The following is a 25492-nucleotide window of genomic DNA, read 5'->3' on the forward strand; positions in this document are numbered from 1 at the left end:
CACAACAATAAGTATTCTATTGTGCTGAATTATAATTGCCCCACCTTAAAAAAAAAAAAAAGGATTGGAATGTTACTGCCTTAATTGTATTTTTATTTGTTTAATTTTATATCTATAGATGAATTCTAAGTTGTATGTAGTTTGTTGTTAGACCGATGCCACAATGTTCTTAGTTACTGTTCATAATTATGGTCATTATTGTGTGTCCTTTTGTGATCTTATCAACCAATCTAACACACAAACCTTTCCATCAAAACATTAATTGGCTTAGCAACAATCTACAAAAGACATTTGGAGTTCTTGAGCGCTTATTTGCATATTAAATTGTTTAGAGTTAAGGCTATATTTGGTGGAACTGTTAAGCAACTGCACAGGTGGGAGGAATTTGGAAGTCTTTTTCAGTTTACGCAATAGTGTCCCTGAGCAATATAAAACCTACACACTGCTCTACACCCTTCCTGAAAACATCTTTCGCTCTGAGCACGGAAATCCAGAGCCTAGGTCAGAACAAAGAGAATCAGTCAAACCTAGTAAGAGAAAACTGGTGAGTTGTTATCCTTGAAGTTGAAGTATATCATTTATATCTTAAAAACTGAGTTTAATCACTTTGCAAGTCTCTTAAAAGGCATCAAAATGTGTCTTCCAAAGGGACAAGAAAAACATATTATAGCATATGTTGTGTCATCTCACCAGTAACAGATGGCAGATGTGAAATTGTAATCTGTTTTTCTCTTTATATTTTTTCCTAAAAACCCGACTTTTACAGCTGTAAAAATGCCACCACCTCGTGTGAACAGAATACCCAGGGATGAACAGCCCAAAATAGACAGAACGGGCACTCTTGACGACCCTTTGAAATTCTTGGATCAGGACTACCAGGAGTTGAAGAAGAGCTGCTTCAAAAATAACAGGAGATATGTTGATGAGAAGTTCCCTTCAGACAGCAGCTCCATTGACCCAAAGAAGAAACTTGGATTGGATATGGAACAAATCAAATGGTTGAGACCATCAGTAAGTCCCATATTGACTTTCCATCTTCAGACCTTCAGAAACTTTCAAGAAGAGTATGTAGCCATTATTGTTTGAACAGATCTAAAAGAACTTGTTAAGTATACCTGTTATCACCAAATGTTGCAAAATGTCTCTTAGGGCTTATAAGAACAGGTTTATAGGTTTTGTAGCATTTCCCAACATATTTTTATTTACAATTGTGGCAAGAAATCTTAAAGGCACGATATGTACGATTTTTGGATTAAAAATGTCCATAAACCACTAAAACAATGTTATATATTTTGTTGACGTGTTTCCAACAATGTTTAAATCAAGAGAAATCAGGTATTTCAACCAGTGTAACGGCCCGTGTCATTATGTAGTCTGTCAATGACATATCCATGTTACTGGTAGAAGACGTTTTAATATATTGTAACACATGTTACAATATATTTGTAGCAATGTTCAGGGAAGAAGGAGGCGGGAACCGGCTAACAATCAAAATAAACTTTATTTAAAATAAAACAAACCAAAATACCGCCAGCGGCCCCTCGCAGACGACTGCTGGCTAAAATAAAATACAAATACAAAAACAAAACACAACTAAAACACAGGCCTGTTCCTCTCTCGATCATCAACGTCGTCGCTCCTCCTTTATGCTTCCGCTCCTCCGTGAGATATGCGCCGTTCTCTCACGTCCCTCGGCCATCCCTCGCCACAATAATTATTATGCATTAATATATTATGTGTTTTATTAGACAGGTTAGCAACTGTTTGGATACTTTTATTGTCAGAAAACTAATAATTGTTATATCGTTCAACACGGTTAGTCTTATTGCTTGAATCCCTTGTTTTCTTGATTTACCGCGAGTAACATATTTGTACCATGACTCACAGACAATGCTATTTTGTCAAGTGGCTAACATGGCATAATCAGAAAGCGCTTGTAGTAACAGTACAGAATTTTCTCCACCATATATTTTTAAATGAAGTGCATTCCATTTAGCAACACAAGTCACCCAGCTTTTAATAATATGATATTCTGATATCGATCTAAGTTACTGCAATGTTTAACAAGTGTCTCATACCAGCCACCGAGCGAACGCACAGAGTAACGTTAAAATAACTTTCGGACTTCCGGTTTAAGCATGGCGTGAGTAGACACACGTGAGTGTAGCTCCCGAACTCTTTCGTTCATTTAGTCATTTTTTTTTTCTCGATATTTATTCACTACAATCGACTATCTGGCACCTGATATTACTTGAAATAACGGTGGAGCAAAAATGACAAGTAGAAAGCAACTTCGGAATAAAACTGGTGACAAAGATGGTGAAGCTTCGAGCAAGACCGACGATATGGCGCCATCCCCTGAGGGCTTAACGGCTTTACCCGAAGATCTCGAAAGGCTTCGGTCAGTGCTGCTTTCTGATATGACGCAAGTAGTTCACTCTCTTTTAAAAACAGAACTGGCTGGTGCACTGTCACCTGTGAACGCGACATTGGAACAAGTTAAGTCATATTACGAAGCTCTTGACGAATGACTTCGCGAGGTTGAAGATGGCCTAAATGACTACAGTGATAGGCTGGTAAATGTCGAGGCTTCAATGGATGCTTTACTGAGGGAGAACGTATCACTGAAGGAAAAGCTGGATGACCTCGAAAATCGCTCACGGAGATCTAATATGAGAGTTGTGGGCATCCCCGAAAAGTTGGAAGGACAAGACCCGATTAAATTTATGACTTACTTTTTTGAGGAAGTACTGGGGAAAGAATTCATTTTTTTCGGTAGGATAGCATATCATTTGACACCGTTTTGACCCTAGTTTTATAAGGGGGCTGCACTTACATTGTACATGACTTTAATTGCTGGTTCGCATTCTTTGGAAGTTTTTTGTTATGTTTTATCTGCGATCATCCTCAGTTGGGGAATTAGATCTAGGAATAGTATGTTTTTGGTTGGGGGTTGGGAGGGAGGGGCGGTTGGCGGGGTTGGGAGGGAGGGGCGTTGGCAGGATTGTTTACTTCTGGTTTCTTGTATCTTATTTTTGTAATTTACAATGCATGCTACAATTTGCTTTAGATTAAAACCCATGCATGCTTTTAACTTATGTATCGTACAGTTAATATAGGTGATGAGGATAGAGGACACCCTGTGAGACTTATGACATGGAATGTCAGGGGTTTAAATGGTCCTGTTAAAAGAGCTAAGGTTTTCTCCCATCTTAAATCCTTCAAACCAGATATATTGTTTTTACAAGAAACACATTTGAGACTCAGTGACCACAATAGAATTCGTAAGATATGGGTGTCAAATTTTTCATTCCAAATTTAATAGCAGATCAAGAGGTGTAGCAATTTTAATTAATAAGAGAGTACAGTTTATACCTTCTGAAACAATCTGTGACCCTAATGGTCGTTACGTTATTGTGTCTGGGTCTCTTTTTCAAGTCCCAGTGGTTTTAGTTAATGTTTACGCTCCCAACTGGGACGATGTTCAGTTTGCAAATAGTCTCCTATCGATAATTCCCAAGCTTGATACACATCATTTGTTATTTGCTGGGGATTTAAATTGTGTTTTCGATCCTCAGCTGGATAGATCCAGCACTTGTAGTAATGTTTCGGATATGGCAATGGCCTTTTCTTTATTTATGCAACAGAATGGCTGTGTAGATCCTTGGAGATTCTTAAACCCGTTGACTAGACAATTCTCCTTTTATTCCCATGTCCATCATTCCTTTTCTAGACTAGATTATTTTTTTGTAGACAACTTGTTTATATCAATGGTCAAGAAAGTTGACTACTCAGCTATAGTTGTATCCGATCATGCACCTGTGGTGCTGGACCTGCACTTCCCTTTGAACATCAGAGAACGACCAATCTGGGCATTTAATCCATTATTGCTATCCAATGAGAAGTTCTGTAACTTTGTCTCATCTAGTATAGATTTTTTTCTGGAATACAATAGAATAGATACAGTGTCTTACTCATTACTTTGGGAGACTTTAAAGGCTTACTTGAGGGGTCAAATAATTTCTTATACATCGTACGCTAACAAAGAACGTAAGAAGGAACTGCAAACACTTTCACAATCCATATTAGATTTAGACAGACAGTATTCTGAATCTCCCACAGCTAAATTACATAAAAAAAGAGTTGACTTGCAGACAAAGTTTAATTTTTTATCAACTTCTCATGCAGAACATTTAATAATGAGGACGCGTGGTCTTTACTATGAATATGGAGACAAATCAAGTCGGCTCTTGGCTCATCAGCTGAAACGTCAAACTGCCTCTCGACTTATTTCACAGATAAAAGACTCAAATCAAACTTTAGTTAGCAACCCAAAAGAAATTAATACAATTTTCAAAAACTTCTATTCCTCATTATATACTTCTGAATTCCCTTCAGATACAATGGATATGGAAAATTTCTTAAACAATCTGGATATTCCTACTTTGCAATCAGATACGGCAGTGGATTTAGAACGTGACCTCGAGATTGAAGAAATTAGTAAGGCCATTATGGCAATGAAGTGTGGTAAGTCCCCAGGCCTTGATGGGTATCCTATTGATTTTTATAAAAAATTTAAGGAGAAACTTGCACCAATTCTTTTTGAAGTTTTTAAAGAGTCTTTGGAGGCAGGTTCCCTACCTCCAACCTTTTCTCAAGCATCTATTACACTCCTTCTTAAAAAAGATAAAGACCCTATTCAGTGTGAATCGTATCGTCCTATATCTCTTTTAAACACAGACATTAAAATTTTAGCTAAAGTATTGGCATTTCGTTTAGAACATGTCCTCCCTTCAATAATCTCAGACGATCAAACAGGATTTATTAAAGGTCGCCAATCTTTCTGTAATATCCGTAGACTCGCTAACATAATGTATCTTTCTGATACTTCTCCGCACCCGGAGGTAGTTATCTCCTTGGATGCGGAGAAGGCGTTTGATCGAATTGAATGGCCATATTTGTTTGCAGTCTTAAAAAAGTTTGGTTTTGGTAATATTTTCATGTCTTGGATCCAATTAATATATCATTCCCCTTCGGCATCAATTCTGACTAATTATTCTCGATCAGACTTTTTCCCATTAACACGAGGGACCCGTCAGGGATGCCCACTGTCCCCACTTCTTTTTGACATTGTGATTGAACCTCTTTCAATAGTTTTGAAAACAGCCACAGCGTTCCAGGGGGTTAGGAGGGGGGGTATTGAACATCGTGTGTCTTTATATGCCGATGACCTTTTGCTTTACATTAGTGACCCCATATCTAGTTGTCCTTTAATTCTATCATTACTAGGTCGGTTTGGTACCTTTTCGGGATACAAATTAAATTTCCAAAAAAGTGAATGTTTCCCCATTAATGATTTGGCATTACAAATCCAACAAGAATCATTACCCTTTCGTTTTTCTCCAAATGGCTTTAAATATCTTGGAATTCACATGACGCGCTCCTTTTCTTCTTTGTTTGAAGCCAATTATAAAGCTCTGTTCAAAGAAGTAAAGGCTGAGTTAGAAGGGTGGCGTAGTCTTCCCCTTACTTTAGCTGGAAGAATAAATTCAGTGAAAATGACAATTCTTCCCAAATTCCTTTATTTGTTTCAGTCCCTACCTGTTTTTTTGCCCAAATCCTTTTTCCGTTTAATTAATCAAACTATATCCTCTTTCATTTGGGAAAATAAAATCCCCAGAGTTAACAAACATATTCTTCAGGGGACCCGTGATGCAGGTGGTTTAGGCCTCCCAAGTTTCACTCATTATTACTGGGCATCAAATATTCAGAAAATATTATTTTGGCTTCATTGCCCAGAAACAAATTGGTGTTTAATTGAAGCACAAACATGTCACGCTTCTTCTCTCCCTGCTTTAGTGTATTCTTCCCTACCTTTGAAAGCTTCTCGATTCACATCCAACCCTGTAGTACTTTCTACTCTTAGGATCTTTAATCAGTTTCGCTGTCACTACAAATTTACATCAGCATCAGTTTTGGGTCCTATTTACAAAAATCATTTATTCCCTCCCTCTACAACAGACTCATCATTTAGACAGTGGGTAACTTCCGGTCTAATATGCATCAAAGATTTATATACTGAAGGTTTATTTAACAGTTTTGAGAACCTCTGCAGACTGTTTGACCTCCCACAAAGCCATTTTTTTAGATACCTTCAAATTCGTAATTTTGTTAAGAACAAATTTCCACCTTTCCCTGATTTTCCTCCTACCTCGCCCTTAGACAGTCTTACTCTCAATTTTAATAATAAAGGATTGATTTCCATATTATATTCCCAGCTCATGTCTTTGAAAGGGTACACTCTGGATAAAATTAAATCCAAATGGGAAGAGGAACTGGGCATAATGTTGTCTGAGGCTTTTTGGAGGGAGGCATGTAAAAGGGTCCACTCATCATCATCCTGTCTTAGGTTAGGGCTCATACAATTTAAAGTGCTTCACAGAGTTCACTTGAGCAAGGAATGGTTAGCGAGAATATATCCTGGGTTAGATGCAGCCTGTGATAGATGCTCTTTCTCTCCAGCCAGTCTGACACATACATTCTGGTCTTGCTCCTCTCTAAATAGTTACTGGGAATTGGTTTTTAAAACTATCAGTGAGGCTCTTGGGGTGACATTGCGGCCTTGTTCCTCAATAGCTATTTTTGGATCTCCCAGTGACATTATAACAATTACCTTAACTGCAACCCAGAGGGACATCATTGCATATACTTCTTTATTGGCCCGCAGAAGAATCTTGTTAAGTTGGAAATCCCCTACCCCTCCATCTGCAACAGTTTGGCTAGAAGATGTGATGTTCTTTTTAAAATTAGAAAAGATAAAATTTACATTAAAGGGATCTGTGGACAGATTTTATTTGAAATGGGAACCTATTTTGTCATATTTAAAAAATCTGGAAGAATTACCCAGTTAACCTATTTTCCATGTATCTCTCTCTGTACTTCTTGATGTGTCATCGTATTTGCTGCTTTGACCTCAGTGTAGTTTGTCTCACAGAATGGCAAAATTATTATCATTTTTTCTTCTCTCTCTTTTGTGTATGCATTTATACTGTAATAGTGATACTTTTATCATCATTACTTTTGTGTTGGTTGGTATGCATGGGTACATGCCTTGAAATGGTGTAGTGGCATAATGGTTATATTTTGACTTTGTAACCAGACGCTATGTTATTTTGTTGTATTTAAGCTGCCTAGGGATGTTTGGGGGGTGAGGGGGGTTATTATAGTTAAAATTAGAAGGAGGGAAAATGTAACTTTCATGGTTTCTGTATATTGCTTTACTCCTTTCAATAAAAAAAATTAAATAAAAAAAAATAATAACTTTCAACACACTCAAATGTATTTTAGTAAGATTTTAAAAAAGCACTGTTACACCCCACAATTTTTATTTTCTCAAATAAAGTGACCTGTATGAGAAGTAATTCAGCAAATAAAATTAGGGGAATTTAAGTGATCAATCATAACTGTAAGGTAAAATGTCCCACGGCTCTCGGCCCCGCCCTGTTTCATACCACAGTAATGTTAATAAAATGAACAACATTCTCAGCTCAATCATTAGTCCCGTTGGATTGCTTTCAATCGGTGTGGAGGTGAAGAAGACACCTCCCATGATTCCACTTTCAGTCACGGCATCATAAAGCTACGCCTTTGTTATTGTTTTGAAAAAGGAACCAGAGGCGTACTGTGCCTTTAAGTGTCTTGAAAGCAGATTCGAAATACATAATAAGAGTCTAAATGTCTACTGGTGTTCCCAAATTTCATTGTATAATGTATTAATTTAATGAATCTCTCTCTTTAGAAAATAGTGGCAGACCCTCAACTCATTGTTAAGGGGGTTTCCAGGTTTGACTATTGCCAAGGATCTTATTTAGGTATGTTTATATCTGTGTTTATTTACATACTCCAGTAGGTGTTGGTTTTGAATGATACTGTATCTATGCAGTAAATAGCATCACTCTATATAGACCAGAATGCCTTTTGTTAACTCAATGAAAGATCAATTTTTGCTAATGTTTGTGCTTTTACCTTAGGGAACTGCTGGTTTCTTGCTTCAGTTGGAGCTTTAACATTTCAGGAGGATGTCATGGACCAGGTCATGCCAGTTGACCAGTCATTTGGTGAAGATTATGCAGGGATATTTCGCTTTAGAGTGAGTTCTTTGGTCTTTTTCAAAATGACTTAAATACATTTGATGAAATCAAATGATCAGTCCTTAAGCCTTCTGCTTTATTCATATAGTTCTGGAGGTTTGGGAAATGGATTGACGTTGTCATTGATGACAAACTGCCAACAATCGATGGCGAGCTCATTTTTGTTCATTCAAAAACATCTAATGAGTTTTGGCCTGCCTTGCTGGAGAAAGCTTATGCCAAGTAGGTTTATTCTTAAAATGATTATTCTTTTATAGTATAAAATAATGTTTGTTTATTGAACATCCAAATATTAGGTTACACTTGATTTTACAGTATGTGTACTTACAGTGTACTTACCCAAGACAGCACTGGTAATATAAGGTAACTACATGGGTAAAGGTTAAGTTTAGGGGTTGGTTCAGGGTTAGTACCTAGTTATTACCCAGTTATTGTAATTGCTATAATAAGTACGTATGTACATGGGGGACAAGACTGTAAATAAAGTTGGTTACACTTTATTTTAAAGTGTCACTGTTACAGTGTAATTATACATTTAAGTACTGAGGAATAATTAGCAACTACATGCATTTACTAGATTAGGTTAGGATTAGGATTTGGTTGAGGGTTACTTGCATGTAATTATACATTATTTACTGTTAATACTATGGTAAGTTCATGTAACATACGTAACAAGGACACTGTACAATAAAGTGTTACCATAAATTGCTACCAAATATTATTTAACCATAATTACAAGAGATGTTGTCCCTTTTTATGTTTCGTTTGTACCCTGGTTCTGAAGTATTGGAAATTGTCACAATGATAACAGTCCAAACCCGGTCCTGGAGAGCCACTGTCCTGCAGAGTTTAGCTTCAGCTCGCCTCAACCCACCTGTCTGGAAGTTTCTAGTATGCCTAGTAAGACCTTGATTATCTGGTGTGTTTAATTGGGGTTGGATCTGAACTCTGCAGGACAGTGTTCCTACAGGAGCAGGACTGGAAACCCCAGGTCTATTTTAATCGTCAACAATTTGAGTAATCCCACAGAATCAATCATTAAAGGCTTGTTGTTCCACTGTATTGAAATGTAGAATGACTTTTACAGGGTGTGCGGCTCCTATGCTGACATGCACGCTGGTCTAGTATCTGAGGCGCTGTTGGACTTCACTGGTGGCATCCACGTGCACTTTGAAATAGCAAAAGCTTTTATTGATTTGTGGAGCCTGATGAACCGTGCAGAAAAAGCAAAGGCTCTGATGGCCTGTGGCACCTTTCTGGGGGTAAGCGGTGACCTTAGGCTTGTCCTTACATTACAGTGACAGATTATCACCATGTCCATCTAAAACACTGGCACTGAAGTATTTTGCATTAAAGATTTCAATGTTCAATTAAATTCAAATTACTATAGTGAACATTTCTAAAATGTAAGATGTAGGAGACAATGTAGAGCATTAGCTGTACATAAAACAATATTTTCCTATTTCCTGATACATATTTCATCAAGCAGCCTTATTGATTCAATGTCTGTTTTTCATACCATATCAGAAAACATCTGAAAACACAGTATTACCCAATGGCATTGTTCAAGGCCATGCATATACAGTGACGGGGGTTTACAAGGTAAGTCTTCACAGAATCAAATGTCAGATTACACTGCCATCAGATTAGACAGACAGACAGACGGATAGATAGATAGATAGATAGATAGATAGATAGATAGATAGATAGATAGATAGATAGATAGATAGATAGATAGATAGATAGATAGATAGATAGACAGAGAGGACCATGGTTCATGGTTAAACTCACAAGGGTTCTTTCCATTTCCAGTCCTCTAAGAAATATCAAAAGATGTAAAAATCTTACTGTCTAGCAACTTTTTTGAATTTGAAAAAGTCTCCATAGGAGCATCACTTTCTTTTCTAAAGTCTAAAACCACCTGGACTTTAACTTTGTGTTGAATTCTTGAGTAATGCCCTAAAGGCTCTGTTCTGGGACCTGTCTTCACATGTAACCACCTGGGAAAATTTTCAATAAGCCTGAGGTTGATTTTTATAGAAAGAAGACAGGCGTTTAACTACAACAGGGGTGCCAGCAAAGTTCAGCTGCAACCCTGATCAAACACAACTGAACCAGCAATTTTAGATCTTCAGTAGCACTTGATAATTACAGATGGGTGTGTTGGATCAGGGTTAGATCTGAACTCTGTAGGTTTGATCTATAGGAACAGGATTGGGCAGCCCTGAACTACAACAATACTTGCTTTGTTCTCACATTAACCATTTTTGTTATTGTGTAGCCTATTTATTTACTAATTGCATTCAGATGTATTCAGGGTGAGCTCCACACTTTGATTTGTCCTTTGTTCAGCTTAAATGGTAAATGGTAAATGGACTGCATTTATATAGCGCTTTCACAGACCGAATGGCCACCAAAGCGCTTTACATAGTTGCCTCACATTCACCCATTCATACACCGACGGCGGTGTCAGCCATGCAAGGCGCCACCCAGCTCGTCGGGAGCAGTTGGGGTTAGGTGTCTTGCTCATGGACACCTCGACACTTGGTCAGGTGGAACCGGGGATTGAACCACCAACCTTTCGGTTTGTAGATAACCTACATGAACCACTGAGCCACTGCCGCCCGCAGTGCTTACATTCGTTCCTGTGTATCTCTTACGTCAAGCCTGTGATTTTGCAAGAGACGTTTCTTGAAATAATGTTTTGTATTTTATGTAACTCAAAGCATTGTGTTTAGACACTTCAGTGCTGAGGTAAATAGGTTATTTCACAATATACCTAGTGAAATGGCATGTTCTTGTATTTATGCATTAAAAGTGTTGTGTCATGTTGTATTCTACAGGTAACATGCCAAAAAAAACCAGTTCAGCTGGTGAGAGTGTTGAACCCTTGGGGAAAAGGCGAGTGGACCGGTGACTGGAGTGATGAGTAAGAGTCATGTGACATTATAGGTTCACTAATCACAACACCGATCAAGCGTCATTCTTTCTTTGTACCGCTAGATGATTCATGACCATTATATATAAAAAAAAATTCTTAACAGGTTTTAGAGTTGTATTAAGTTATTAGTATGCTATATATAACTTTTTTCAGTTAGATTGTTAGCTTTCAAACTGTAAATCTTTAAAAGTAATTTTGTCCCCATCATATATGTAGTATATTAGATAAAATATTAAGCCCGCCTAACTGAATACTTTATTATTTTTTTCTAGGTTTCTTTGATCAAAACATCAACATTTTAATAATTAATTTTGAATTATACCACTACTTTGGTTTGCATGGATGCTGCCATTTTTGAAAGCTGCTATTTTTAATTAAAAATAATTCCTTGAATATCGGAAGAATAACTAAAACGTACTCGGTTAATAACGTAACCTCGGTTCCCTTTCGTTGTCACTCCGAGTTACGTCGGATGACGACGAATGGGGTTTCGCTTAGAAAGCCTATCAACTTCGAGTATTACAAAACGAGCCAATGGCAAAGAAATGCCATGGGTCTGCGGAATTTGCATGGCGTAACTCCGCCCCACCTCGTGGGTATAAAAGGAGGAAGCCGGCAGCAAGCAGATATGTTTTCGCTTCGGAGCCAAGTGTATTCTTCTCTCCACAAGCCATCTCTGAATTGTCAGCTTTACAAACGAGTACCTCGAGTGTTGGTGTGACGGCGATCTACGGCGAGAGCGTGCTTCCTGCTGATCTGTTGCCGTGGTCTGCCAGTCGGTGCGTTTCTCCCCGGGTGCTTCAACACTTGAGTTTTCTCTCACTAAAAGAGCTTACACGTGGCACGTCTTTTTAAAGACGGCTCGCCCGTGCATTTCTGGTTGCAGCGGACTGGTATCGGACTCTGATGGGCACGAGCGCTGTCTAGTGTGTTTGGGCTTTGATCATGCTTGAACAGCGCTCGTGGGTGACTCATGTTCTCGCTGGGAACGTGATCATCGCGTCATATATAGGTCGAGACTCGGTGAACTCGCAAGAGTGAGAGTCCCCTCATCCACCCCCCGATCTTCGGCTGGTGGCCAGGGTGACCTGAGGGTTACGGTCTGGATCTAGGCGCCGACTATGTGTCCGTGTCCCCAGCCCCCCTCTTCAATGACGGTGCCCGCTAGTGAACTGCTGATTCCCGCGAGTCTACCCTCTGGTGGCCCGCGTGTTTCAGTTGAAGCTACAGAGGAAGATGCCATGTCTGTTGCAGCATCACTAGGTGGGTTTGAGTCTTCTGGAGGTGAGGGCTCGTCACAGCTGCCACCCTCCGGTGTGCATACGGCTGTGCCTGAGTCTGATCCGGAGATGACGACCATGCTTTCCTGGGACGATGGGTTTTGGGTAAGGCCGCCGACCCTCGTCCACGGCAAACCCCAATACCTCTCTTCCCGGACGTGCATGATGAGATCTCGAAGTCCAAGAAGACCCCCTTGTCTTCTCGGGACCGCTCGCTGATCTCATCCGCCTTATCTCCCCTCGATGGGGCCGCTGCCCATGGGTACACTGGGGTTCCCCCGGCTGAACGCTCTGTTGCGATGCTATGTGTCCTCAGAGTGCTTCTTCTCGGCGCAATCCAAAGCACCCGCCCGTGGCCTGTAGTTTTTCGTCTACGCTTGTGGCGAGATCCTATAGCACCACGGGACTGGCAGCCGCCTCACTGCATGCCATGGTCATTCTGCTGGTCCACCTGACCCAGATGCTCATGGACCTGCACGAGGGCGGGACTGACCCAGGGCTCTTCACTGAGCTGCGCGCCGCCACTGACCTTGCTCTCTGAGCGACGAAAGTGGCCGTACGCGCCCTGGGTCAGGTGATGCTCACCAGTCTGTGGCTGAACCTGTCGGATGTGCTGGATGTCGCGCGGACCCGTCTGTCCGACATTCCCATATCCCAGGTCGGCCTCTTCGGCGGTGCGGTTGAGGGCTTGCCCAACAGCTCTCAGCCGCCCATGAGCAGAGTGAGGTTGATTCTGTCCCGACGGCCCCGCCATCCGCTCAGATCCCTCGTCTGCCCACCGCCGAAGGCGCCCTCCCGCGGCTCCCACCCCGCCCGTTCACGGGCCGGCTCTGGGGGCCGCGGGCGGACGCCACAGCCCTCTCCAGCCCCGCCCCCCGCTACACGCCGGGTTAAGCAGCGCTCGTGAGACGGGCACCTCGGCGATGGAGCAGACTGAGGTTGATTCTGTCCCGACGGCCCCACCGTCCGCTCAGATCCCTCCGTCTGCCCACTGCCGAGGGCGCCCCCCCGCGGCTCCCACCCCGCCCGTTCACCCGGGTCGGCTCTGGAGGCCGCGGTCGGACGCCACAGTCCTCTCCAGCCCCGCACCCCGCTACACGCCGGGTTAAGCGGCGCTCTTGAGTTGGGCTCCTCAGAGATGGGACTCTTTCCAGGAGTTGGTAGCAGGACCGCTCCTTTCCCCGGGGAGGGCCGGGGAAGAATCCTTATTCTCCAAAGAGCTGATTCTCTCGTCTCTGAGCACAGAGTTCTCGGACGTCACAGAGCGCCGCCCACAAGCCGTGCTCTCCTCGTCCCCCTCTGTCCCAGAGGTGGTTGACATGGCGTGCCGTCCACGGACCGCTTCGCCGCTGTCCCCCTCTGTCGCCAGACCCCTGGCAGAGCAGGCCCCCGCGGGACGACCAGCCTGGTCCTCCCCTGGCCCCCTCTGCCAGGGCGCGGTTGCTAACTGTGCCCCCTCTCCGGGCCGCTATGCCGTCCACATCTGGGCCAGTTACTCCGCTTCGCTGCCCCTCCGGGGGGGACGCCTGTGGCTCGCATGATCCCGTTGGTTCAGTTCCTGGGAGCCTGGCTAGAGCTTCCCCGTCTGTCCCACTGGATCGTGCGTACCGTCAGGCTCGGCTATGCGATTCAGTTCGCACGGTCTCCTCCCCGCTTCAGGGGAGTCCGCTCCACTTTGGTTGGTGGCAATGCCCCTATCATGAGAGCAGAGATTGCCACCCTGCTGGCGAAGGGTGCAATCGAGACTGTCCCTCCAGCCGAGATGAGGTCCGGCTTCTACAGCCCCTACTTCATTGTCCCCAAGAAGACCGGTGGGTTACGGCCAATCCTGGACTTGCGCGTGCTGTACCGCTCCCTTCACCGGATGCCGTTCAAGATGCTCACCGCCAAACGCGTTTTCGAATGCATAAGGCCCCAGGATTGGTTTGCAGCGATCGACCTGAAGGACGCCTACTTTCATGTCTCCATTCTTCCTCGACACAGACCGTTCCTCCGGTTTGCTTTCGAGGGGCAGGCATACCAGTACGCGGTTCTCCCTTTCGGGCTAGCCCTGTCTCCTCGCATCTTCATGAAGGTCGTCGAGGCGGCCCTTGTTCCCCTTCGAGAACAAGGGGTTCGCATCCTGAGTTATATCGACGACTGGCTGATCCTAGCTCACTCTCGAGATCAGGTTTGCGAACACAGGGACCTAGTGCTTCGGCACCTAGCCCGTCTGGGCCTTCGGGTCAACTGGGAGAAGAGCAAACTTTGCCCCGTGCAGAGGATCTCTTTTCTCGGTATGGACATCGACTCGGTCGCCATGTCCGCGCAGCTTACGAGCGAGCGCGCGCAGTCACTGCTGACTTGCCTAAGACAATTCGAGGGCAAGAGTGCGGTTCCACTGAAACTTTTTCAGAGGCTCCTGGGGCATATGGCATCTGCAGCCGCGGTCACGCCGCTCGGATTGCTTCATATGAGACCGCTTCAGCTTTGGCTTCGCGACCGAGTCCCGAGGTGGGCATGGCAACACGGCACGTTTCGAGTACCAGTTACTCCGACCTGCCGTCAGTTCTTCACCCCGTGGGCGAACCTCGGTTTTCTCAGGGCCGGTGTCCCCCTGGCACGAGCTTCCCGGCATGTTGTTGTCTCAACAGATGCCTCCACCAGGGGCTGGGGCGCCATGTGCAATGGACATGCTGCTGCGGGCTCCTGGACAGGACCCCAGCGGCTGTGGCATGTCAATTGCCTCGAGTTGTTGGCAGTACGCCTTGCCCTGCACCGCTTCCGGGCGTTGCTCAGGGGTCAACACGTACTAGTCCGTTCAGACAATACCGCCACTGTGGCGTACATCAACCATCAAGGTGGTCTACGCTCCCGCCGTATGTCACAACTCGCTCGCCACCTCCTCCTATGGAGTCAGAAGCTTCTGAGGTCGCTTCGAGCCATCTTCATTCCCGGAGCGCTGAACTGTGCAGCCGACGAGCTCTCACGGCTTCAGCCCCTCCCTGGAGAATGGCGACTCCATCCCCAGTCGGTTCAGCTGATTTGGGACCAGTTCGGGGACGCGCAGATAGATCTGTTTGCCTCTCACGACTCGACCCATTGCGCCCAGTTCTATTCCCTGACCGAGGGCACGCTCGGCACGGATGCTCTGGTGCACAGCTGGCCGCAGGGCCGCAAGTATGCGTTTCCCCCAGTGAGCCTTCTTGCGCACACTTTGCGCAAGGTCAGGGAGGACGAGGAGCAGGTCATTCTGGTTGCCCCTTACTGGCAACCGGACCTGGTTCCCCGAACTAGTACTCCTCGCGACAGCACCTCCCTGGCCGATCCCTCTGAGGAAGTACCTTCTTTCTCAGGGACGGGGCACCCTATGGCACCCTCGTCCCGATCTTTGGAACCTCCACGTGTGGCTCCTGGATGGGACGAGGCAGGTTTGAGTACCCTACCACCAGCGGTGGTGGCTACCATCACTTCCGCTAGAGCGTCGTCCACGAGACACGTCTATGCGTTGAAGTGGAACCTCTTCGTCAACTGGTGCTCTTCTCACCGAGAAGACCCCCGGAGATGCTCGATCAGTGTTGTGCTTTCCTTCCTTCAACAGGGGCTGGAGCGAAGGCTGTCTCCCTCCACCCTGAAGGTCTATGTTGCCGCCATTGCCGCACATCATGACCTCATCGAAGGTAAGTCGGTGGGGAAGCACGACCTGGTCATCAGGTTCCTGAGAGGAGCGAGGAGACTAAATCCTCCTCGTCCTCCTCTCGTTCCCTCTTGGGACCTCTCAGTGGTTCTAACTGCCCTGAAGAGTGCTCCCTTTGAGCCCCTGCAATCAGTCGAGCTTAAGTTCCTGTCTATGAAGACAGCGCTCCTGGTTGCACTGGCCTCCATCAAGAGGGTTGGGGACCTGCACGCATTCTCCGTTGACGAAGCGTGCCTGGAATTTGGGCCGGCTTACTCTCACGTGATCCTGAGACCCCGGCCTGGATATGTGCCCAAGGTTCCTACCACTCCCTTTCGGGACCAGGTGGTGAACCTGCAAGCGCTGCCCTCGGAGGAGGCAGACCCAGCCTTGACACTCCTGACGTCGGCGCCAGTGTCTATTGCCTGTGCGTCGGCTAGGTGCCTCCCGTGTGCATGGTCCCTCCTCTGAGCGACCCCCACATGTGTATTTCCACTGTAAGCCTCTCTGAGCGTGTGTCTTTCCCTTGGCAAGCCACCTTGCCACCCCTGGGGTTGAAATATTCCACCTGCGGCTGGACACCCCAGTGTTTTCCATATGCTTCCTTTGGGTCATATGTGTATTCTCTAAGTCCCCCCCCTCCGGGCTGGCATTAATTGCATACTTCCCCTAAGCTTGGGATATGCTTCCCAGTGTACCTTGGTATTCCTGTGTTATATGGAGTCCTTTGTCCAGGCTGACAGGGATCTCGATTTACGCAGGGCACTGGAAGACAGCTGAGAAGGTGGCGTGATTAGACTGGTAACCCCATTCGTCGTCATCCGACGTAACTCGGAGTGACAACGAAAGGGAACGTCTACGGTTACGTATGTAACCCTCGTTCCCTGAGTAGGGAACGGAGACGTTACGTCTGCCTGCCACTTTCCGCTGTACCGCGGGGATCGCCTGAGCTCAGTCTTGGCTCCTCAGCGAAGAAACATATCTGCTTGCTGCCGGCTTCCTCCTTTTATACCCACGAGGTGGGGCGGAGTTACGCCATGCAAATTCCGCAGACCCATGGCATTTCTTTGCCATTGGCTCGTTTTGTAATACTCGAAGTTGATAGGCTTTCTAAGCGAAACCCCATTCGTCGTCATCCGACGTAACGTCTCCGTTCCCTACTCAGGGAACGAGGGTTACATACGTAACCGTAGACGTTCTCTCTAGAGAGGGAACGAGTACTGCTTAATATCTTACGCTACGGGGAAAACCTCTTTTCCACGAGATATTGAAGCCAAAAATTATCCTTAATTTTGAATTAATGTAAAACGCTGTGCAGCAGCATGCAGACATAGGGAGGACGGCTCGCGCGCCTATTGCCTGCCCTGCGGCAACAGCAGCAGCCTATCGAGAGAGGCGCTGCGTGACACCATATCCAATGGGGGCATTTCGCGCCCATTTCGTCACGTCCCGCCAGAAAGGGCGTGGTCTCGCCCTATAACTATAGCTCGATAAGGCTGGTACACTGGTTTTCATCGCCGAAGCGAACCAGAGCTGTGTATGCACGGCAAGATACGCAGTACTCGTTCCCTCTCTAGAGAGAACCGAGGTTACGTTAGTAACTGAGTACGTTCTCTTACGAGAGTATCTCTCGTACTGCGTAATATCTTATGCTATGGGGAACACAATGCAAAACGCCGTGCGTACTGGGATCCGACACCAAAGTCCCAAGGGCAGTAACCCGGGGCTCATATAGTGCATAATCACCATAGACTCACAGAGAGTCGGAGAAGAGAGGCTGCAAGCATCATTCCCCATGAAATAGCATCCTACAGGAGCTAGTTATGTTAACAGTGTTTCACGCAGACTGGGTAATAGTACGGGTTATTCAACACCCATGGAGCTGTTTTATCGCTCAGTGAGCGATGCACAAGCAAAACTCAGCATCTGGGCCGGCACAGCGGGGCAGATAGCACTGAATTCTATACCGACAGAAGCTTGGCTTGTAAGGCAGGAACCTCTAGGTTGTAAAACCTTATAAATGTAGACGGCGAGGCCCAGCCCGCGGCCGTACAGATATCGGTAACCCCACTATACCACGCCCACGACGAGGCCACGCCTCTCGTGGAATGCGCTCTGACACCCAAAGGACACTGCAGGCCCTTAGAAGTGTAAGCCAGTGCTATGGCGTCAACTATCCATCTGGATAGGCTCTGTTTTGATGCGGCCAGTCCCTTGGAGCGTCCGCCAAACAAAATGAAGAGCTGCTCAGTCTGTCTGAAGACCGACGCGAGGGACACATAAGCTCTCAGTGCCCTGACAGGGCAGAGGAGACTTGCATCCTTCTCCTCATCACGAACCGGAAGGGCGCACAGGGAAATAACCTGGGCCCTGAACGGTGTGTTGAGGGATGTGGGCACGTACCCGTGCCTTGGTTTGAGTATGACTTTTGAGTCATTAGGCCCAAACTCCACGCATGACGCGCTTACCGAAAGTGCTGGCAACTCCTCGAAGCGCTTCACTGAAGCGAGAGCCATGAGGAATACCGTTTTGAGAGACAGATGTTTTATGTCTGAAAAATGGATTGGCTCGAATGTGGCACCTTTCAAGGTTTCCAAAACCGTAGAAAGGTCCCACATAGGGACTGAGGGGGGTCTGGGAGGATTCAGCCTCCGAGCTCCCCTGAGGAATCGCACGTCCAGGTCGTTTTCCCCAGTGCCTGGCCAGACGTCAGCTTTGCAAGCGCCGCTATGGTCGCCACGTATACTTTGAGTGTGGATGGGGTTCTGCCCTTATCCAGCAGCTCCTGAAGGAAGGAGATAACTTCCGTAACCCCGCAGTCTGCGGGTGAAAAGCCCTGAGCTTGACACCAGGCAGAGAACACTGACCACTTTGAGGAATAGAGCCGTCTAGTAGACGGGGCTCTAGCCTGCGTGATTGTATTTAACACTCCCTCTGAGAGGTTAGCGGGTACCCGTTGATGGCCCATGCATGTAGGGACCATTATTCCGGGCGAGGATGCCAAATCAAGCCCTTTGCCTGAGAGAGGAGGTCTCTCCTCACTGGTATCGGCCACGGGGCAGTGCTGGTCCGCCGCATTAGGACTGCGAACCAATTCTGGTCTGTCCAGAGCGGAGCCACGAGTAGCACTGGGCATCCGTTTTCCCGGATTCGTTCCAGCACTTGAGGCTGGAGCGAGAGGGGGGGGGGGGGGAACATAGAGGGGGCAGCGGGGCCATACGTGGGCCAGCGCATCCCTGCTCTTGGAGAAAAAGTTCGGACAGTGAGCGTTTTCTTGGGACACGAACAGGTCCACCTGCGCTCTGCCGAATGTCTCCTACAGCAGTTGGATCGTCTGCAGGTGCAGCGACCATTCCCCTGCTGGGACATTGTTTCTGGACAGTTGGTCTGGTCCCAGAATCAGGCGACCAGGCACATGCGCTGCTTTCAGTGAAAGCAGGTTGTGCTGAGCCCAGACCAGGAGGTGTTCCGTCAGTCTGTAAGGTTTCGGGACCTGACGCCACCCTGGTGATTTATGTATGCCACCACTGACATGTTGTCCAACCGGACTAAGACGTGGCGGCCTTTTATCTGGGGACAAAAGCGCCATAATGCGTTGTCGACTGGCATTTGCGTAGGAGCTTTCCCCGTTCTGACCACTGGCCGAAAAACGGTCTGCCCTCGAGCAGCGCTCCCCATCCCGAGGTGGAGGCGTCCGTGGACACCACCGTCACACTCGAGGGAGTCCCCAGACTCACGCCTGACTGATACCAGTCGGCTATTTTCCAAGGTTCCAGAGCCGAAACGCATTTCATGTCGACCCTGAGGTGAAACAGACCAGAGGTCCATGCCCGGGGTGGAACACACACTTTCAGCCATAACTGCAGTGGGCGTATGCGAAGCAGGCCCAGCTGGAGTACTGAAGATGCCGAGGCCGTGAGGCCCAGCATTTTCTGAAACCTTTGAGCGGGACTATAGAGCCGCGGCGAAATGATTTCGAAGCCCTCGAAGGCGAATCTCAAGAATCGCCTGTGACGTGACGCTATTTGTATTTGGAAATAGGCGTCTTTCAGATCTATTGACATAAACCAGTCTCCCTGGCGCACTTGCGCGAGGATTTTCCTGGTTGTCACCATTCTGAACTGGCGCTTCATAAGCACTCTGTTCAGCTGTCGCAGATCTAGAATGGGCCTGAGACCCACGTCTTTTTTCGGTACCAGAAAATATCTGCTGTATAGCCCCCCTTCGCTCTGAGCCTGAGATAAAGGTTCTATGGCTCCTTTGCTCAGCAGTTTCGCTATTTCGGCTCGAAGTAGATGAGATACTTCGTTGTTTACCGTGGTTTCGACTCGCGCCGTGTAACGGCAGGGACGTCGAGCGAACTGTAGCGAATAGCCTCTTTTTATAGTGTTCAACACCCATTCTGATACCCAGGGAAGCTTTGCCCACGCATCTGCGTGAATAGCTAGGGGTAGAATGAAATCCGGGCTCTGGCCGCGGCATAGCGGCGGCTGCAGAGCTTCGGTGTGCTGAGACATAAACACTGTGTTTATAGTGTGCGAGGCGGGAGGCGCGCCGATCACGGCGGGCAGCCTGGTCGAGCTCGAATTCTCTATGACAGGTTATGGAGAGAGAGAGAGCGGGACAAACCCCGTGGGGTTGAGCGTGTCTGTGAAGGAATGTGGGCGCGGGACGGCGGGCACATTCACTGCACTGAGAACACCGTCGGCTTGTGCTGACTGAATGTGTGTCGGTTTCGTTTTTACAGAAAACGAGGGACACGCATCGTGTAGTGACACGCACTGTGTCGTGGGCACATTCACTACATTTTTGCACAATCGACATGAGTCGATTTTATTTGTGCTAGCCCTGAACTGTGGCGGGCTGTGTCTCTGTGTGGGAACGGGCACTGAGACGTGGGCATTCTTACAACACTCATAACACCATCGGCCGTGGCCGGAATACCAGAAAATACACTCTTTTGGGATTTATCTGGGTCGCCGTAAAAATGGCATTTGTGTGCAGGCAAGCGGGCTGTGGTGCCGGCTTGTTTACTGCGAAATACACTGGAACAGCCACATTGTTTGGAACTGAACGAGCGAGAAGTTTCGGTGGAGTCTGGCCGCGGCGAGACTTAAACACCGTGGGTTTTAGCTGTCTGTATGTGTGTTGGTTTCGTTTTACAGAAAACGTGGCACATGCAGTGTGTAGTGTTTGTGGGCACTGGGTTGTGGGCACATTCACTACATTTAATGTACAATGACATGAGTCAATCTCATTTGTGCGTGCCCTGCACTGTGGCTGGCTGTGTTTGTGTGTAGAAATGAACACTGGGCTGTGGGCATTCTTATTACACTCATAACACCATCGGCTGTGGCCGGAATACCAGAAAATACACTGCTTATATGATTTTTCTGGGTCGCCGTGGAAACGGCATTCTTGTGCAGGCAAGCGGGCCATGGTACCGGCTTGTTTACTGCAAAATACACTGGAACAGTCACATTTTCTTGGAACTGAACGAGCGAATAGTTTCGGTGCAAGTCTGGCCGAGGCGAGACTAAATTTTCATCTGCTGCAAGACCTGGGATCGAACACGGGTCTCCCGTGCGAAGGCTTTGGGTTTCGCCACTGAGCCACAGGGGGAAACGACAAAAGCTTAAAATAGCTCAAGCGGATAAGACAGCGTCATCACAGTTTGTGTGTGTTGGCGTTTGTTTGCAGGCGTGCGTGTTATACAACAGGCTCATTGCTACAATATTGACATTTTCAGCCGCTCAAACTAAGAGGAGCTGTGAAATGTTTGAGAAATGGAGATTGGTCCAGCCTCGGCGGGACTAAAAATACACTCTTTCTTCATTTCGCCGGTGACGCATGCCCACGGGGGGCGGGGGCGGGGTAGCTTTCTTATGACGTAAAGAAAGCTAGCCGCGGTTTTGATGCTGGCCCGTTTCCCTGACGACTCGCGGGCAGAAGGGGGCCGCTGTCCGTCGGTGAGGGACTCGAGTGATGCCGGCAAAGCTGGCGGGCGAACCGGCGAGCTTTGGCGGGCAGGAGAAGGCTCGGGGCCGCGCTGGGCACGGAAATGCCCCCATTGGATATGGTGTCACGCAGCGCCTCTCTCGATGGGCTGCTGCTGTTGCCGCAGGGCAGCCAATAGGTGCGCAGCCGTCCTCGTACGCAGTACGAGAGATACTCTCGTAAGAGAACCTTAAATGTTAAGATGGCTCCTGCTCTGAGAATTGTTTATTAGGCAATGAGGAAGGTTGCATGTGACCAAAATGTTTGCCGTTTCTTCATTGAAGTAGTGGTTTTATATCGCAATTATCAGGTTCCCTTCATTGTTAGAATGTGCAGGCCTTTTTGAATCTTAGGGAACGTTTAAATGACAAAAATTTATTAAAAATATAAAAGTTTTTACTTTGCTTTTTGTGTGTACAGACGACAACGTTGTCAAAAGTATTAACATTCACAGATCCGCAAAAACGATTAAAAACGCTGTAGTATTCATGCCAGGCCAGTAGTTGGCGCTGTCACTTTGTAAAGAAACACTATGCGCCTATAGACTGAACATAATACACATGCACATGACATCACCGGTTTCACAAATTAGGGTTTTTGTACTTTATTACACAGAAATTATAACAACTCGCACAGGCCCCCAAAACGCTGTTGTCATGTACATAAACGACGTTTAAAATCTTGTCTAATCTTGTTAAGTAATGTTTACACTAATATAGATTAAATCGTTGGAGGTTAAAAGTGCTGTTGATTTTTAATTTGCATGAGTTACATCAACGGTCACTGTCATTTAAATTGCCGGTATATTTTGGATATTTTGAATGAATGAGCTTTTGTTGCCTTAAGTCAGTCTTTTGTTATAGAATATACCTTTAAAAACAATAGCCAGTTCTTTAGTGACATCATCTTCTGGGAAATGACATAATTTGGCTGGGGAACAAAGCACAAACATCAATTACTTTTAAAAAGAGTTGATGAATTCTGATGTTTTGTTCTATGGTCACTGTTTCATTCACATTTCAGCCTGTTAAAATGATAGAAATCTGTTTGATAATATAAAAAGATGGTTAAAAAAATATTAAAATGGATTTTAAAATTGACTCATAAAGCTAACTTTATGTCCATTCTTTTTGGTATCTTATTTAATTCTGTGCCATTGAAAATAACTATACCCTTTTAGAGAAATACTAATTACAACAGAAGTTTTTACGTTCAGTTCAAAAGTATCTCTGTTTTTTCCCTCTTTATTTGCTGCTGCTAATTTCTCAGTTAGCATAACCCCATACAATATTTTAATATATGCTTTTGCATAACTTTAGGTCATCGTTGTGGGACAAAGTGAGTGTGAAGGAGAAATCCATGTGTCGTTCTTTGGCCAATGACGGAGAGTTCTGGTGAGCATTAACTGTAGTTTCAGATATGATCTCTTGATGCATTAATGAATCAAATGTTTTCAGTAACTCATATTTTACTGCAGGATGTCAATGGAGGACTTCACCAAAAACTTCGAAGACATTGATATCTGCTGCCTCAGTCCAGATTTTCTGGACAGTTCCTCTGAATGCAGATGGACTTCCACATCTTACAAAGACAGCTGGGTTGATGGGACTACAGCTGGTGGCTGCCTCAATAATAAAGGTAGCTCACAAATATAAATAATGAATATAAATATATTTAATAATGAGTGAGTGGCATGTGAGCATTTCATACAATTACATACTAGCATGCATAAATAGAAATATTAGATACAGCATGCAGCATCCTTTGTGGGTGTCTATGCATAATATTGGCCATATGGTTTGTGTGTCTGTGTGTGTCAATGTATGTGTGTTCCTACTGCATGTACCTCAAATGTCTGATTCAATGGATGTCTTGTAGACTCTTTCTGGACGAACCCTCAGTTTCGGGTGAGGATTGAGGAGCTTGATGAGGAATGTAGTGGTCAGTGCCCTGAAAACATACTGGTGTCCCTCATGCAGGACCATGAGAAGAGAAACAGAACTGAAGTTTCTAACTATGCCATCGGCTTCAATGTTTTTGTGGTCAGTATTAACAAATAACTCTATTGGAGTCACAGAAAATACAGTAATTTTGGTTTCCACGTATTAATGGTGTGCTATTCTATTTTCTACTTCAACAGATTCCACCACAGGCAAGTAAAAATATCATTCAAGCTTAAAAGTGTTAAACTTAGCTTTTAAAATGCATAAATTAGATGGTATTAACAAAATAAACTGGTTGCTTGAATACAAGTTTATATTTAATTCTCATTTAGATGAAAGATGTGAAGCTCCCGGACAAGTTCTTCTACCGCAAACGCCCCATTGCAAGTAGTGGGAACTTCATCAATGCAAGACATGTGATGAAATTCTTCAACCTTGAACCAGGAGAGTATCTCATTGTACCGGCCACTTTCAATCCTAAACAGTGTGCAAAATTCATTTTGTCAATCTTCTCAAAGAGTGAATCCCATAGGAGAAATAAGAAACCTTAGGTGACATGTATGAAATGACCTATCAGTGAAACTCCAGATAAATGAAAAGTCACGACTGCAGTGCTGACCGTTTCATATATCAGTTCTATATTCCCTGGGGATTTTTGTTGTTTGCAAGCATAAATGTTTCTCTTAATCTATTGTTATTTAATGTAATATCTGAATTTGTGAGCTGTGAAATTAATGTTATTAGTCACATTTATTGTTGTTTATGTGTAAGGTTTTTAATTTTCTGTCATGTTGTAACGTTGTGTAATGGGTCAGGTCAGTAAGTAACATAATGACACCTTGTTAATGCCATTTCAGTTAGTGCCCATCATGTACCTGGTCAAAATTATATATATATATATAATCGTATAGAATTGAAGTGTCACAAAATATCCAATACTAAAAAAAAATAAACAATGTTTTTCAAATAATTATTTTCCCATATATTTCAAATGTCTGAATACAATTTTAATATTTGCTATGCTATAAGATTGACCGCTGGTGCGGCTGCGTCGAGGTTTTCCAGTTAAACTGCTCCAAATCCATAAAACTAGTTATTTATTGGATAGTGTGTTACTCCATTTAGTGTCTGTAGGAATAAGTGAAGTGCCCCTGTAAGTATTGAACTAACACTGTAGCTACGGGTTTCTTACAGTAGAGGGTAGTAGTTTACTAAAAAAATGGAGTTGCTACTTTGGCGGAGTGATCAGCCAACACTGAGCGAACTCTCTGCTCATCATCACGGGGCTTCTCAGGTGCTGCGAGCAAATCACTCTGCCCCAAGTAGCAGTGCTTTGAGAATATACAGTTCCCAGTAGGTATACTGTTATAATAAAAGATGCCTGTGTCTCATATGACCTTGTTATTTGTAGACACTGTGACTATACAAATCACAACATATAAATAGGAAAATGTTGGCTTTATTTTGTCACTTATTGGGAGCAATATGCTAGCTAAAGCCATTTACTTCCAGTCTTTGTCCTAAGC

At 45.2% G+C, this 25492-nt stretch overlaps 1 protein-coding gene across 2 annotated transcripts; it reads left to right on the top strand.

The window, feature by feature from the left end:
• The first annotated feature begins 429 nt into the window (after nt 1-429).
• LOC143746580 (calpain-1 catalytic subunit-like) lies at nt 430-24936 on the top strand. 2 transcript variants are annotated; one of them, XM_077238490.1, is made up of 12 exons: nt 430-551; nt 767-1011; nt 7799-7871; nt 8031-8149; nt 8239-8372; nt 9238-9412; nt 9678-9752; nt 10994-11079; nt 23343-23417; nt 23501-23661; nt 23902-24069; nt 24299-24936. In XM_077238490.1, exons 2-12 carry the CDS (start codon nt 775-777, stop codon nt 24355-24357), a joined length of 1362 nt encoding a protein of 453 aa, XP_077094605.1. In that variant the 5' UTR covers nt 430-551; nt 767-774; the 3' UTR covers nt 24358-24936. The 2 variants fall into 2 exon arrangements, with proteins under 2 accessions (XP_077094605.1, XP_077094604.1); XM_077238489.1 differs by having other exon boundaries at nt 460-544.
• Nucleotides 24937-25492: the final 556 nt, after the last annotated feature.

The sequence above is a fragment of the Siphateles boraxobius genome, unplaced genomic scaffold, assembly GCF_051911475.1.
Source record: "Siphateles boraxobius isolate OS27281-9 unplaced genomic scaffold, OSU_SipBor_1 22, whole genome shotgun sequence".
In the NCBI taxonomy this organism is placed as follows: Eukaryota; Metazoa; Chordata; class Actinopteri; order Cypriniformes; family Leuciscidae; genus Siphateles; species Siphateles boraxobius.